The 17,876-nt window shown below is 44.7% G+C and overlaps 1 protein-coding gene across 1 annotated transcript in view; it reads left to right on the top strand.

The window, feature by feature from the left end:
* Nucleotides 1-1,628, top strand: part of LOC126209936 (uncharacterized) — a 127,457-nt gene extending 125,829 nt beyond the window's left edge. Inside the window, exon 5 of the mRNA XM_049939053.1 lies at nucleotides 1,510-1,628. Coding sequence (XP_049795010.1) covers nucleotides 1,510-1,628 — 119 coding nt within the window. The remainder of the gene's footprint in view (nucleotides 1-1,509) is intronic.
* The last annotated feature ends 16,248 nt before the right edge of the window (nucleotides 1,629-17,876 follow it).

Below are 17,876 nucleotides of genomic sequence, written 5' to 3'. Positions count from 1 at the left end.
GTTCTCTCTCTCTCTCTCTTTTTTTGCTGTTTTCTTTATGAGCATTTTTTCCGAGACTTGGAGTGGTATTAAGCCCTTCTCTGTTTACTTCAGCCACTTTTTTTGTCGGAGAAGCAGAAAGAAAGTTTTGTTTTAGTCTATTTGGATTCATTCTGAGAATATGCCCATAAAAATCCATTCTTCTTTTCCTTAGTGTGTCTCAGAGTTTTTCGGTAGTTCGGTAAAAGATTTCATTTCTGGTGAACATTAATTTGTCGTTGTGTAATCTGAGGCCAAGTATTTTTCTTAATATCTTTCTGTTGGCTAATGCCTTTTATTTTTAACGCTGTATATATCAGAATCTCTAACTGACGCAGTCAAATAAAGCTGAAGAACTTCTTAGGTAGACACAGTTATGACCTTGTAATTTCTACTTTTATTTTTATCGGTGTTATAAGATCCTTGTGGTTGATGATGAAGGCTTTCACCTTCTTAGTCATTTCTAGTGATTTTCCACTATCAAAATTCATTGTGCTCAACCGTTAACATTTTCGATAACCAGGACCCCACATACATCACGAATAAAAACAATCATTAATTTTTTGTGTATTTCTTCGCTGGTACGTCACTGCAGTCAGAGTTAACACTAAAATTCGTGTGTCACAGTGGAGTGGCATGCTGTCCAGTGACTACATCTTTTCCTCGGATGAAAAGAATCACTGGGTGACAGGCATTTTCACCATGTGGACGATGTGACCTATTCTACACCATATCTTAAATCTATGTGACGATGCTATGCTGATTATATTTATATGTTTTGACGATGCCATTATGGCCGTATCACTTTAGGACATGGTGTAAAAAAGATCTGAGGATGGTCATTACAGACTGAAACCGCTCATCGTCTAAAGAATGCATATTCTGATCAGATACTGGAATAAAAAAGCATTTTAAAGATATATGTAGACCGCAAAGGGAACGAACCACGGTACTCCCAGCTGGGAATCTGTCGCCGCGCACTGGAAGCTGCGCCGGAGGCTGGTGTTGCTAGGGACGCGAGGCGCAGCCCTTTAGGCCCCCCGAAGGGCGCCACAAAGCCCGCGTCTTGCGTGCCACCCCTTTGACAGACAAGTTTTTTCCCCTTCCCGCGCCCCTCTCCCTCCCCTGCCAAAAGCCGTCAAGGCCGCGAGAGCACGCCGCCCAGGCGACCCAGATACGCCATTCACATGCAAACCCGGGGTCGATGCAGACACACAGACGCACAAAAAAAAATTACCACCTCTCGTCCTTTGACGAGAGCGGTGGCCCCGTTTTTAACTTCGGTGGGCCGTCGAGGACGCGAAAGGGGTGAAGGAAAAAGAGACACACAGGGGGTGGTGCTGGGATGGGGGCAGAGAGTGAGAGAGAGAGCGTGGGGTAGTTAAAGAAGAGAGGGGGGCCGGCGAGGAGTGAATAGAAAATAAATAAATGAAGAGCGGCCAGCGCCGGCGGTTGGCTGGTTGAATATGTATGCGCGGCCCATGCATGCAGCTAGCGACGCCAGTGGCTGTGCGCCCTGCGCGAAGGGCTCCGAAGGGCTCGCAGCTCGTGTGTGCAGAGGGCTGCGTAGATGCGTAGTTAGCGCGCTGGGCGCCCTGGTCGACCGGTGACGTAAGCGGATGTACTTCCGAGGTGCCGAAGTCTCTCAGGCCGGGCGCAAGGCGCATAGTGCGGTGCGTCTGTCTTTGGGAGTGCTTGCGTGTGCTGTGTGTGCGGCTCTCCTGTCGAAGCAGAGCGGTGCGGGGGCGTGGGGGCGTGATGTGGTGGGGGTAGGGCGGCGTGTGCGACGCGGTGCGCATGCGTGGGTGGCGCGACGACGGCGTGGTCAGCGGCGGCGCGACCTTTGGCAGATGTCCCTAGTAAGTACAATACCAGTCTGTGGAAGCCGCTGGACGACACGACGAGCACAACTACTTCTCTTGCTTACTGAAAACGTCACCTGTAAGCACTCTTCCAGCACAGCTACTGAATATTTTGAACAACGTAATTTACCAAACGCCCTAAGATCTGTTGCCCACAATCTGTTCGACAGTGGAAATAAGATTCCACTTTCAGAAAAGAGTGAAATTTACGGTATTTCCGACTGTTTGAACATGAAAGTAGTTGGAGATTGGAAAAGAAAGTGTCTACCTTTGCTAAAAATGCTCTAATTAACATCATTCCTACCATATTACATGTGGTGTTCCAAACACAGCAAATAAAGGTAGAAAACTATTAGTACTTGAAATTCTAGCTATCAGCGAAGGCCAATTAATCCTTAATGATTAATGGTTCAGACTAGCTAAAGTAGCAGCAGCCAGTTGATATTTTTCTCTCCGTAAGATAATGCGTTTGCCGTGTATAACAGAACTGTCCCCCACTCACATTCCATTGACTTCCCTCTGCCCCTTTTTTTACCTGTCCGGGAGATTCACAGGCTATTTTGTCCATAAGACATAGGAGTACACAGTAGCTAATACTCTTTTCTGTACTCTCTTGGCCCGTAAGTTCTTATACTTCTAAACTTCGACTACATTGTAATACAAGGTTTATTTGTTGATCGCTTACGTTTGTGTTTCATCATGCGTATGTTTTTCGTAGAAATATAGTGTCATATAAGGTCACATATCCGAAATAATAGTGATTGTACGACTATAAATTCTCGCTGCTGTTGTGTGCACTATCTGTTTAGTCTTATATTGTCATAAATATAGTGTGGAGCATCAATATTGTGTATTTCAGTTTCTGAGATACGTAGTAGCTATTTTTGTCAGTAAATGACGCAAAACAATTATAGAAATCGGAGACCATTGTGTCACATGTATACTTAATTTTCCACCTGGATCCTGTTATTATTCATTCTTTCAAAACTGTACGTGTTTCGGCAGAAGTCATCATCAGAATCACGTTAAAAGGACGCCGATACACAATACCTCCGTAAAATTCCGTGAACAACGGTATTAGTCCACGGTACAGTTGGACATGGGGATCTAAAGAGATACGTTGTATGGACATCGTTTCAATGTGATTTTTATGATGGATTAAGTCTAATAGCGTAAAGGTGTTAGGTTTAAAAAGAAAAAGAAAAATGTATCTAAACGGAAGTATACCCGTTATGTTCGGGAACAGTGGGTATCAAATGGTCGGTGAAAGGTCACCTGAGGTAAGAAACTATAAAAACATTGTTGTAAACGTGAAACCTCGTGTAGCCGGTTAGGCATTTGTATCCCAGAGTCACTAACTGCGAGCGACGTCTTTCTTAAGCCAGTATTTTACTGAAGCCACTGTTTCACACTGCTGACGACACTTACTGGTTTTTGTCTTAATGTAATGGTCTGCATCGACAGTTAAATCGCATCCTCCATTTGTGAAGTCTGATGCTCGCTCAGAAGTGTGGTCACTGATTACTAGGGTACTAAATCCTTGATGTGCAAGGGAATTATTTATGCCTCTCTTTCAGGTGTTGCAGAGATTCACTTCTGCCACAGCCCGAGTTACGACTGTCTGTTTATATATTCACATAACCATTTTCGAGATACTGCCATCTTATCGTCAAATGTTACCTGTACAACAAATTCATAAAAGATGCAGCAAGCAAATAAAGTACATTAAATGCGTGTTGTACATTGTCCACTACAAAACATGTGAAGTCGCGTGTAGTGTTAGGTCGAATGGCCAGCGAATGTATAAGAATTTATTCAGTGTATTCCTGGTTTAAATTGTAATGGAACGTCTAAAACATCATCAAAGTGAACAATGGATGGTATAGACGGACTGGAGTATTCTGCACAGTGCTGTCTGTAAACTGTTTGTGAATAGCCTTGACATTAGTTCTTGCTCGTTATTAATTTAATGTCGACAATATCTGTCGGGGAAGAATACTATCCAGGTACATATGAAGAGCGGCATATAGGTGGATTCAGCCAGGAAGGGTTCAAAATGGTTCAAATGGCTCTGAGCACTATGGGACTTAACATCTGTGGTCATCAGTCCCCTAGAACTTAGAACTACTTAAACCTAACTAACCTAAGGACATCACACACATCCATGCCCGAGGCAGGATTCGAACCTGCGACCGTAGCAGTCGCGCGGTTCCGGACTGAGCGCCTAGAACCGCTAGACCACCGCGGCAGCCAGGGTCGTCCTTGGAATTTTCGAAGTAGATATTCGTGAACTTTCAGTACGTTTCCTTTTTTCCAAAGTCGTTCCATTTTAAGTTTTTCAACATTTCTATTATTGTCTCTCGCAAATCGAACAGGCCTCCGTTCTTTACATACGCTTGGTGAAAACTCCATTCTGCGTCGTACAAGTAATTTCTCATCAGTGTTTCTCATTAGTGCACTGCCAATATATTGGAGCCTGTCACCTAGTTTAGTGCCGGCTACGAAGCATGTAATATCACCGTTCTACACGTTGTTACTTTCAATTAATCGTATGACTTGACTGATTATGGCTGTGTTCCATCTATGTATTATAATAGAAAAACCACAAAGCTTTCACGTTTCGTGAATTCCACAACTTTACATATTTCAAACCTTAGTCATCCGACTTATTGCAGGATAGATTCCAATAGTACGTTCTGAGTTAAATAACTTTAACGTTTAAAAAACGTCATATCCCAATATTCTGTTGTACTCTCCATATTATCACGCACATAGAAAAATCTAACAACGAAAACAATCAATTTCTGACAAAGTAATTTAATTGGATAGATAAAAAATCTACTCACCAAGCGGCGGCAAAACACACACAAAAAAGGTGACAGTTAGGCAAGTTTTCGGAGCCAGTGGTTCCCTCTCCAGCCATAAGGGGAAGGAACAGGGATGAAGGAAAAGGACTGGAAAGGTCTAGGAAAAGGGGGAGATTTCGGGAAAGTCACCCAGAACCGCGGATTACGGAAGACTTACCGGACGGGATGAGAAGGAAAGAGGCTTTCCTTCTCATCCCGTCCAGTAAGTCTGCTCTTTTCCTAGAGCTCTATTCCTTCATCCCTGTTCCTTCCCCTTCAACCATTTTGCATGAGGGAGGATCCACTGGCTCCGAAAGCATGCCTTTTTATAACCGGTGGATGGTGGGTAGATTTTTTTATCAATCCTATTAAATCTTTTTGTCACAACACAGGATAATCTGCAACACTGGTGGACCACTAACGTTTCCCAAACTAAGATAATCGTCATTCTCACTAAAATCTTTGTGTTTCACAGTTTTGATTACACAATCCCCCCCCCCCCCCCACCACCACCACACACACACATACACAAACAATGTTCCAAATGAGGGGATCAACTTCTTATTTTCAAATGAGTACCCCCTCTTTTATTGCCGATACGGATTCTAAGTCAAAAAATACCTGGGGTTAACCAAATTCATTTCCTTTCCATTGGTAGCAATCGTGAAAACTCAATTTTTCAGTCTTTTGCAACTGAGAAGCTACTCATTCGTTTCTACATTATATTTTCGATAAAAATGTGAACTTTTTGTTCTAAACAGTTTATATTATTGTCGAAAATTTAATTTGTTTTTGCAAATTTTAGTACGCTGTAATACTTTTACGTTTAAGCGTTTAAATGTCTGGGAGATGAGGTACTTTGAACGTAACATAGTTTTCAGTTCCCTTCAGGGTTAATTTCGATGAGTGCTCACGCCACCACGGTATTGGATTTCGCTGAGGCCCCTGGAATCTCGCCATCAGACTAACAGATTACCGTGCTTACTACCGTCCAACCGCTGTATCTATCGCGCAGATCACAGCGGTGTCTGCCATGAATGAAAAAAAAAAGAAATGTTTCTGATAAACACTAGGTATTTTTGGCACAGTTTCCAAATCATCTGGAACATTTTCGCTGTCATTGCATATCGTTGACGCTGTGTAAATTATATCTTACAATAGTGAGCATATAGAGAGCTATACAATTAAGACTGAGATTTGTAACAATTTGTTGCACTACATGTAAAAATATCAAACGTATATATCTCTCTCTGCGTCTGTCTGGCCCTCACACACACACGTACACACAGGGAGACAGATACAGAGACAGAGAGAGAGACAGAGGAGAGAGAAAGAGAGAGGTGGTGAGCAGATGGAGGGAGATGGTTCAAATCAAATGGCTCTGAGCACTATGGGACTCAACTGCTGTGGTCATCAGTCCCCTAGAACTTAGAACTACTTAAACCTAACTAACCTAAGGACATCACACACATCCATGCCCGAGGCAGGATTCGAACCTGCGACCGTAGCAGTCGCACGGTTCCGGACTGCGCGCCTAGAACCGCGAGACCACCGCGGCCGGCGATGGAGGGAGAGAGAGATTTTAATTATGTTCTCCAATACTGCGAGACATGACTGCTTCATTCTCTCTACGTATTCGTTATAGGCAATATGTAACTGTACAACAGCGGCATTCAAAAGAAGTTAAGATGGGAACAGATCGTACGATCTTCCCTCTTAATAGGTCGCAAGCTGCTGAAACAAAACTTCCTTATATGTCTCAATTTTTTTAATTGGAAATGAAAAGCAGTACCAACGGGGAACGGCTTTTTTCTCGTTTACCCCATGCTATTTGGCGGAACAGCTTAGGAAAACTCTTGAAGGTCCCATTACAAATAAAGTTCTCCATTCTTTCGGAAAATTAAGACTGTTTTGTCATGAGGAACCCACTATATTATTTTCAGAGTCGTTGACAAATAAATGATTTCCTCCCCTGTTTGTCTGCAAGACATGCACTTGTATCCATTCAACGATATCGGTGAGATACTTAAGGGAACAGGATCTGAAGCCGTCTTTCGCTGGGTTTCCCAAACTATTCCGCGTAACATTGATTTTTCACAACAAGTGAGTAATGTGCTCCGTGAAAAATTGTTAAAAACGTGATGTTTTCTTTTTCGACATTTTTACGACGTTAATTACCTTTTTAAAATTTTATTGTGATTTCTGTGTTATTAGTTATTATCTAAAACTGAAGTAATCACTTAATATAACCATATTTCCTCGTTTCCAAAAATGTCATTAACCTTCAAATAAAAAAGGTGTTCCATCACAGTACCAGGATTCTCAAAGCGTTCCGTCGGAGGAAAAGTTTGGGAATATCTGGTGCACCACAAACAGTTTGGCAACTGTTTCACTTATCATTATGTCGACCCCCGTCGCTCACACACAGTAGACTCCAGTGGACAGTAAACTCCAGTGGAAGACTCTGCAAGAGAGACGCTCAGTAGCTCGGTACGGGCTTTTGTTGAAGTTTCGAGAACATACTTTCACCGAGGAATCAAGCACTATAATGCTCCCTCCTACGTATATCTCGAGATAAGACAATGAGGATAAAATCAGAGAGATTAGAGCCCACACAGAGGCATACCGACAATCCTTCTTTCCACGAACAATACGAGACTAGAAGGGAGAAGCGATTGAGGTACTCAAGGTGCCCTCCGCCACACACCGTCAGGTGGCTTGCGGAGTATGGATGTAGATGTAGACTGATTATTTCCAAACGTGATTGACCTGTGTGCGCGGTAAAATGGAGTAGCGAAGGGGCGCCAGCCGAAAGTTGGAATCGACGCGGATCACACATGTTGCTGTTCGGCGAACTTGTCGAAAGTAGGAATCGAGTCGATCACTGTTCGACAGCAAAACTGCGACAGCGCTTGCGGACACACACATACACTGCGCCACGTGGACAGACCGCGACGTCAGTGGTGCAGCCGTGGAGAGCGGCCGGCATGATTAATGGCGGGTTTTGGCCCCGCTGTTAATGAGGCGACTGATTTACGAGGGGCTGCGACGGGCGGTCGCGTGGCCGACCAGTTCCAGTTTCAGCGTCCAGTGTGTCCAGCGGCCAGTGTCCAGTATTCAGCGAGGCTCCCTTTGTGCGGCGCCGGTCACTCGAGATATTGCCGGCCTGCGGTCAGCACGAGCGAGCGTACACACACACGTACACACGTGGGCCACGCGACAGCACACACAGCAGGTGGTCCAAGCTGACCGCCACTGCGAGGGACCTTTCCAGCCGTTTAAACACTCCTTACTGTAAACAAACTCCACGTCAGTACTTCGCAAAGCATCTTATAGCGTGTGGCAGGCGGTCCTCTAAGCGGACGTTGCACGACTTCGATAGCTTCCTTTTCAGTGGCAAGTAAAATAGACCGTGAGTACCGACGTGAATTTTTGTCCCAGCCAACAGGAAACTCGGCTAATTCGTATGTAATATTTCCGTTGTGTACATAGTTCCGCGTAGTCAGCGCGTACACAACTTTCCCACTAGAGCGCGCCCCGCTATGCACAACAGCGCAGGCGCAGCGCTCGTCCGTCTCCGCACTACGAGATGGCGCTGCCATAAAGACGGACCAAATTCTGCTTCCGCCAATCCGCGTATTAATATGTAACGAAGCCATTGAGATTGCTGCTAACGTAGAACCTTTACTCCTCGCGGATCACACTCGCGCAGTGATACCTGAACGCTCGAGGTATTATAACGAGTGTACAGACCTCCGACGAGTTAGTCTGCATTAGTCTACATTAGTCTATGGTCAAGTTCCAGTCTGCGCCTAATAAGATTATCACATTCCTGTACATAGCCATGAAGAGAAATGTATAGACACTTTGTCAAGTATCAAAGATATGTGGGAATAAGATTAACGTACCAATACCAAAGGAACTTCAGATTGTCAATTGTAAATAGCATCCAGAACCAAGTTAAGTTATTTTTATGCTTGTTACTATTTTAATAAATGTGTGTGAAAATTAATCAAGTTCTGTTTAAAGTTGGTCACCGTCAATCTGCTACTCTAAGCGTGAAGGTGGCATTTCTATCGTCTGACCTAACGGCGGAAGATAAACACGCCACGATAAGACCACGAGACATATTGCTGACACTCGCCTACTTTGTTAGAGCGACAAGTCAAATAATCTGATGGTGTGTGTACCGAAGGTCTTACAGTACGCACACCACAATATCCAACCGGTTCCCAGAGCACTTACCTGTACGTTACCGGGCCACGTCGGTCGCAAATTTCAGACTGCTTGCATTCTCGAAATTTTAGAACGATTCGGACACGCTGAGCACGTCTTATATCACTGCTTCGTTAGGCCTCTAATTCATTAGTTTAAAAAAATGCATACTTGCTGACGTATTTCACGCCGCAGCTTATCAGCAAAATATCCCCCAAATGAAACTCAGTTTTGTAGGGAGGACATTGTGCTCATGTGGGAGCAATCTAGATGCTTATAAAACAATCTACATCTACATCTACATTTATACTCCGCAAGCCACCCAACGGTGTGTGGCGGAGGGCACTTTACGTGTCACTGTCATTACCTCCCTTTCCTGTTGCAGTCGCGTATGGTTCGCGGGAAGAACGACTGCCGGAAAGCCTCCGTGCGCGCTCGAATCTCTCTAATTTTACATTCGTCATCTACTCGGGATGTATAAGTAGGGGGAAGCAATATATTCGATACTTCATCCAGAAACGCACCCTCTCGAAACCTGGACAGCAAGCTACACCGCGATGCAGAGCGCCTCTCTTGCAGAGTCTGCCACTTGAGTTTGCAAAACATCTCCGTGCCGCTATCACGCTTACCAAATAACCCTATGACGAAACGCGCCGTTCTTCTTTGGATCTTCTCTATCTCCTCCGTCAACCCGATCTGGTACGGATCCCACACTGATGAGCAATACTCAAGTATAGGTCGAACGAGTGTTTTGTAAGCCGCCTCCTTTGTTGATGGACTACATTTTCTAAGTTCTCTCCCAATGAATCTCAACCTGGTACCCGCCTTACCAACAATTAATTTTATATGATCATTCCACTTCAAATCGTTCCACACGCATACTCCACAATGAACTGGTAGCCAAGATCGCAGGAATTCTTTTTATTCCATGATTACCGGTTTCGGCGAAACTAAAGCCGCCATCATCGGATCTTAGGAAACATACAGGTTACAACAAAACAAACATAGTGATATTAATAGTTGCCTGTAACACGCAGGCCTTACAAATTGTCGTAAGTAGCACATAGGCGTCCAAGAGAGATGAAATTATAAATGTTAAGTGTCTACGAAAGTACAGGTACAACGTGTACATTCATTAAGAGTAAAAATATTAAAAACATAAACAATTAAGTTTACTAACGATTGAAACGCCTTAATATACAACATACCGTCACATAATTACATTCTCGTCGTTGGTGCTCAACTGATGATGACGGCCGGAGTGGCCGAGCGGTTCTAGGCTCTACAGTCTGGAACCGCGCGACCGCTACGGTCGCAGGTTCGAATCCTGCCTCGGGCATGGATGTGTGTTATGTCCTTAGGTTAGTTAGGTTTAAGTAGTTCTAAGTTCTAGGGGACTGATGACCTCAGCAGTTAAGTCCCATAGTGCTCAGAGCAATTCAACTGATGATGAGCTGGGTTAAAACAACAGTCCATATCGCAATAATATTTTATTATCACCTTTTTCTACTTCATGTGGAAGTCTTCTTCAGAAAATACGCACTGTAAGAACAGAATAGCAGAGGTACAGAAAGTCTAATGAGTAACGCGTCAGAGGAAATTATAGTGAAGTAGCGACGTAACATTTACTCACCTGACTGCTGCTTGATAAAACACGGGGCGCCATTTCTCTTACATAGAATACCTATAACGTGCTCTATCGGTAGGCGAAAACAATGACTCATAACGAACGAAATACGGCGAAAACAAGGCGGACATTCACGCCATCTATCCGTGCATGCTCAGGCGGCAAAACCATCGTAAACTGCCGAGTGATGGCTTCAGAGCCACGGGTTAAATACTGTGCAAACTACGCGCCGGAAGCGAATTATATGAGCTCCAACCAACGAGTAACGCTCCCGAACATGTGAATTACTGAGGTTTTATGGGATTTACAAAATAAATTATTGTAAACTAGGAGCGAATATATAAATAGGTAAATAGTTCGCATTCGGGAGGACGACGGTTCAATCCCGTCTCCAGCCATCCTGATTTAGGTTTTCTGTGATTTCCCTAAATCGTTTCAGGCAAATGCCGGGATGGGTCCTTTGCAAGGGCACGGCCGATTTCCTTCCCCATCCTTCCCTACCCGAGCTTGCGCTCCGTCTCTAATGACCTCGTTGTCGACGGGACGTTAAAAAACACTAACCTAACCTAACCTAAATAGTTGCAGATCGAAGAACAAGTAGAATTTTTTTTATATTTAAATGAGTGAGCTCACAGGTCGCAAGAAGATGAAGAGCTACCCAGTGGCATCGGTACGAGTAACAAAGACGTCCTTCTCTATTCTTTCCAGCCGAAATGCAAAAAAAAAAAGATCAAAACTTTTTACTTTATACATATACACTGAAGAGGCAAAGAAACTGGTACACCTCCCTAATATCGTGTAGGGCCCCCACGAGCAAGCAGAAGTGCGGCAACACGAAGTGGCATGGACTCGATTAATGTCTGAAGTAGTGCTGGAGGGAATAGACACCATGAATCATGCAGAACGGTCCATAAATCCGCTAGAGTACGACGGGGTGGATCTCTTCTGAACGGAACATTGCAAGGCATCCTAGATATGTTCAATAATGTTCATGTCAGGTGAGTCTGGTGGCCACCGTAAGTGTTGAAACTTAGAAAATGTTTCTGGAGCCACTCTGTAGCAATTCTCGACGTGTGGGGTGTCGCATTGTCCTGCTGGAATTGCCCAAGTCCGTCGGAATGCGCAATGGATATGGATGGATGCAGGTGATCAGACAGGACGCTTACGTACATGTCACTTGTCACAGTCGTATCTAGACGTATCATGGGTCCCATATCACTCCAACTGCACACGCCCCACACCATTACAGAGCCTCCGCCAGCTTCAATAGTGCCCTGATGACATGCAGGGTACTTGGATTCATGATTCCTTACCCGTACATGTCCATCCGCTCGACACAGTTTGATACGAGACTCGTCCGACCAGTCATCAACAGTCCAGTGTCGGTGTTGATGGGCCCAGGCGAGGCGTAAAGGTTTGTGTCGTGCAGTCATCAAGGGTACACGAGTGGACCTTCGGCTCCGAAAGCTCATATCGATGATGTTTCGTTGAGTGGTTCGCATGCTGACACTTGTTGATGGCCCAGCATTGAAATCTGTGGCAATTTGCGGAAAGGTTGCACTTCTGTCACATTGAACGTTTCTCTTCAGTCATCGTTGGTCCCGTCCTTCCAGAGTCTTATTACCGCCGCAGCGATATTGGAGAGTTGACGCTTCACCCGATTCCTGATATTCACGGTACACTCGTGAAATGGTCGTACGGGAAAATTCTCACTTCATCGGTATCATGAAGATGCTGTGTCCCATCGCTCGTGCGCCGACTATAGCACCACGTTCAGACTCACTTAAATCTTGATAACCCGCCATTGTAGCAGCAGTAACCGATGTAACAACTGCAGCAGACACTTGTTGTCTTATATAGGCGTTGCCGATCTCAGCACTGTATTCTGCCTGTTTGCATATCTCTCCATTTGAATACGCATCCCTATACCAGTTACTTTGGCGCTTGTGTATATATGTAAAGTAAAAAATTAAAGTAAGAAGTTTTTGATGTGAATGTGCGTGCGTGCGCGCGCTTGTGTGTGTGTGTGTGTGTGTGTGTGTGTGTGTGTGTGTGTGTGCGCGCGCGCGCGCTCCATAACGTGACATGCAACTGACAGTTAATTGCATTAAATGATGAAAATACTAAAATATACAGAAACCACCATAAAACTGTTAAGGTGGCCTCGAAGTGACGCCGTTGTCAAGGTAATAGAGAGACCAAGATGGCAGCTAATGCATCAGGGAAGTACATTTAGGGACGCCGACTACCCAATTGCATCACCAGATCGCTGTTACTGCTCTGGACTATGATGTCTAAATTAATGATGGTAAGCTGCCGTTTGAAAAACTAGGTACCAATACATGCTACATGGCGGCATAGTTTTATGCTTCTAGTGGCGTTAAAAGCGCCCCTTATAACGCTTATAACGCGCCGCTCTCCGCTGTATCTTCTCTATTTCTTCTATTAAACCGACCTGGTTGGGCTTCCAGACTAACGGGTAATATTCAAGAGACGGTCGACCATGTGTTGTGCAAGCCACTTCTTTCGTGGATGAATTACATTTCCATAAGGCTCCGCCAGTGAATCTCAGCTCGACATCTAGGTTATCCTATTTTATTATGCTCCAAGTGGTTATACCTGGGTATTTTACGGTGATTGTACAGTAGTGAATTTCCGCCCATCTATACCAAATACTTTACGTGTTTTCACGTTCACTAGACTAGCAAGGCTTGCAAATGCTCTATGGCAGAAATCAGTAGCACTGTGCATAATTAAAGACAGCTGACGGTTTTGGACGACTATGTAACAGCTGATTTTTCCCATCTATATGAATACATAAAATCCCTCATGTCGCTGCAATGTTCCGGCGTCGCCACATTGCTAGAGATAACAGCATCACCTACTAACAGCCTCATGGAGCTTCCGATGTTTTCCACTAGCTCATTAATTTATGCTGTAAATGATAACAATCTTATAACACTACATTCGGGTAGACCCGAAATTACCTTTACATCTTTCGATTTCGACCCTTTCAAAATGACGCGTTGTTTTCTGTTAAGTGTCTGAAAAGGAAAGACAGTCGGTGCCTTTGAGGTATTAGGGGAAGGATACTGAAAACTGAGTGGAGAGGCAAGAAATGACTAGGTTTTCAGCACAATGAATGAAGAAAGGAACTCGTGGGAAACACCGATCAGGAAAAGGGAGATGACGATAGGGCATGTGTTGAGACATCAGTGCCGCTATGTTAGCTCAGTATGAAGTGCTAGGAAACAGATGACATGACGGACAGTGGACTGATTTCGACTTTAAATAAGTATAACATATTGCACAGTAACAGGCCCAAATACTCAATACACTTCGGTGACTGCTTTAGTAATAAGTCACTGGAAGCATTTGTCTTCTTTTTTTCATTTTTTTTTCCCGACTGGTTTGATGTGCTCGTCACTACTTCCTCTCCTGTCCAATCTCTTCATCTTAATGTAGAGTTTAAGAAAAATTTCCTCTTTAAATGCAAAGGTACGCTGAGTTGAAACGCTCGGCAGAGGAGAGACATATATGGTTGCAGCGGCAGGGTCTAACTTCTCGTAGAAGATTGTGACAATGGAAGATGAGTTATATACACTACTGGAAATTGAAATAAGAACACCGTGAATTCATTGTCCCAGGAAGGGGAAACTTTATTGACACATTCCTGGGGTCAGATACATCACATGATCACACTGACAGAACCACAGGCACATAGACACAGGCAACAGAGCATGCACAATGTCGGCACTAGTACAATGTATATCCACCTTTCGCAGCAATGCAGGCTGCTATTCTCCCATGGAGACGATCGTAGAGATGCTGGATGTAGTCCTGTGGAACGGCTTGCCATGCCATTTCCACCTGGCGCCTCAGTTGGACCAGCGTTCGTGCTGGACGTGCAGACCGCGTGAGACGACGCTTCATCCAGTCCCAAACATGCTCAATGGGGGACAGATCCGGAGATCTTGCTGGCCAGGGTAGTTGACTTACACCTTCTAGAGCACGTTGGGTGGCACGGGATACATGCGGACGTGCATTGTCCTGTTGGAACAGCAAGTTCCCTTGCCGGTCTAGGAATGGTAGAACGATGGGTTCGATGACGGTTTGGATGTACCGCGCACTATTCAGTGTCCCCTCGACGATCACCAGTGGTGTACGGCCAGTGTAGGAGATCGCTCCCCACACCATGATGCCGGGTGTTGGCCCTGTGTGCCTCGGTCGTATGCAGTCCTGATTGTGGCGCTCACCTGCACGGCGCCAAACATGCATACGACCATCATTGGCACCAAGGCAGAAGCGACTCTCATCGCTGAAGACGACACGTCTCCATTCGTCCCTCCATTCACGCCTGTCGCGACACCACTGGAGGCGGGCTGCACGATGTTGGGGCGTGTCCGGAATACGGCCTAACGGGGTGCGGGACCGTAGCCCAGCTTCATGGAGACGGTTGCGAATGGTCCTCGCCGATACCCCAGGAGCAACAGTGTCCCTAATTTGCTGGGAAGTGGCGGTGCGGTCCCCTACGGCACTGCGTAGGATCCTACGGTCTTGGCGTGCATCCGTGCGTCGCTGCGGTCCGGTCCCAGGTCGACGGGCACGTGCACCTTCCGCCGACCACTGGCGACAACATCGATATACTGTGGAGACCTCACGCCCCACGTGTTGAGCAATTCGGCGGTACGTCCACCCGGCCTCCCGCATGCCCACTATACGCCCTCGCTCAAAGTCCGTCAACTGCACATACGGTTCACGTCCACGCTGTCGCGGAATGCTACCAGTGTTAAAGACTGCGATGGAGCTCCGTATGCCACGGCAAACTGGCTGACACTGACGGCGGCGGTGCACAAATGCTGCGCAGCTAGCGCCATTCGACGGCCAACACCGCGGTTCCTGGTGTGTCCGCTGTGCCGTGCGTGTGATCATTGCTTGTACAGCCCTCTCGCAGTGTCCGGAGCAAGTATGGTGGGTCTGACACACCGGTGTCAATGTGTTCTTTTTTCCATTTCCAGGAGTGTATAATGGGTGGTCGTAACGTATAGCTACTCACAGTGGTCCAGCTTCGGGTGTAACAATCGTATGGCAGCTAAGCTTGACAGACATTCTAATATGTTACTATGGAACTAACTCAAGCTGAAAAAAATCGTTCCAATTTTGGCCACCAGGAGCAAATCTGGCGCTGTGAGTGCAAGAAAGATTTATAGAAATGTTTCCATATGTAGTGGATTATGAAAGGGACGTGGGCAGAAAAGATCAAACAAGTGAGGAAAGCTTAATGTTGATCTTCTGTTAACCGTCACTTACACAGTTTGTTCAAGACCGGTGAGGTAGACCAGAGTCAGATTTGCAGCTGGTGACCAAAATTTGAACTATTATTTTTCCATCCTACATCGGTTCTTCATTAACGCATTAGCATCTCTGGCAAATTTAGCTATCATACGATAATTACAGCCCAAAGTAGACCTCAGAGAATGACTGCGCCTTAATAATAATAACCACTTCATTTAATAACTAGCGAGTCAGCAGCGTTTCTCAGTTGCTAAATATGTGTAGGAATTTGGTATACATCTTAAACTCCACTCTCCCTCTCTCTGCCAATCTCTTCCTCCCCCTCTCTTTGTACATTTCCTCCTCACCCCCCCCCCCCCTCTCTCTGACCATCTACTCTCTCCCGCCCCCCACCCGTCTTCTTACACCTCTGTCTGGCAATGAGTAATGTTTATTTATTGTTATTGCAATTGCAATGCAACCTATATATATATATATATATATATATATATATATATATATATATATATATATATTATAATACTTGAATGTTTATTAGTGCATCATGGGAAAATTTGAAGTAAAGACGTCAAGAAATTTTCGAGATTTTTGTTAACAACGTATCCCCTTTATAAGTTACATCATATATGTTAAAAGAATATACAGTCAACTTAGTCCGATTATTCATTAGAGTATCGTGTAAGAATTTGAGGTAAATCGGTGAAATCAGATTTCTGGTAACAATGTTAAACAAGGTCTTGTCTTAAAATGGTAGTATAAATAACAGTAACGACGACATTAATAATAATGGCAGTAATAATAATAATTATTATAATACGTTCCTGCAGTTCCGATATGCGTTGAAATCCCTGCGGCACAGTACCGCAGCACACCCCCAGAGGGGTCGAAACAAAATGGCGCAGTCACCATAGTGTGGCGCGGGGATTTCAACGTGTACCGCAACTGCAGAAACGTACCTGAAAAAAAAAAAATTATTTCGGAATATTAGGGATCCATGTGACATTGAAAACCCCTTGCATGTGCAGCTGTTGGCGTGGCGGGTTTGTGAAAGACGTTGTCTATGTGCCTCCAGTTCCAACAGCTTTGGGTAACAATCGATATCATATAACAGCAGTGAATGCGGTATCTACAGAGGTGTTCCCGAAAAAACGAGACGACTTTGAATGTGCATATCTGGATTTTCGTAATTTGGGGAGGGGGGGGGGGTTGTAAATTGAATATTTGCGGTAGGTCAATGATCTTTGTCCCTAAAAGTTATGGTAAACGGTACACCAAGGTTTTATACGCACAATGATGTAAGAGATACAGACTTGTAAGCTGTACGTCCTTGAGAATTCATATGAATTATTAAAAAAAGACATCCTTTGCAACAGACCTATTTGACTACCGTCTCGACATTTTTTAAGTAAGTGCCGTTTTCAAATTTAAAAAAGACATGCTAAGATATCTCAATAATTTTATTTTTACATGAAAGCCTGTACCTTAATCTACTTTTCTATATAATTTCCGTCAATATTGAGGCACTTGTCATAACGTTGTACCACTTTTTGAATACCCTCCTCATAAAAGTCTGCCGCCAGACTTGTTAACCACTGCATCACCACTGTATTGACTTCGTCATTGCCTTGAAGACGCTGACCGTCCAGATGTTTCTTCAACTGCAGGAACAGTTGGTAGTCACTGGGCGCAAGATGGGGGCTGTACGGAGGATGATCTAGAGTTTCCCATCGAAAAGATGTGATGAGATCTTTGGTCTGATTCGCCACATGCGGACGGGCATTGTCTTGCAGCAAAACGATGCCCTTGCTCAACTTCCATGGACGGTTGCTTTGATTCTGGTGTGACGTAGGCCACCCATGTTTCATCGCTCATAACAATTTGGCTTAAGAAATGATCACCGTCGTTGTGGTACCGCTCAAGGAAAGTCAATGTACTGTCTTAACGTTTGGTTTTGTGCACATCCGTCAACATTTTCGGTACCCAACCTGCGCACAATTTTCGGTAATTGAAGCG

Source organism: Schistocerca nitens, chromosome 10 (assembly GCF_023898315.1).
Source record: "Schistocerca nitens isolate TAMUIC-IGC-003100 chromosome 10, iqSchNite1.1, whole genome shotgun sequence".
Classification (NCBI taxonomy): domain Eukaryota; kingdom Metazoa; phylum Arthropoda; class Insecta; order Orthoptera; family Acrididae; genus Schistocerca; species Schistocerca nitens.
This window is presented reverse-complemented; position numbering and strand designations above follow the sequence as displayed.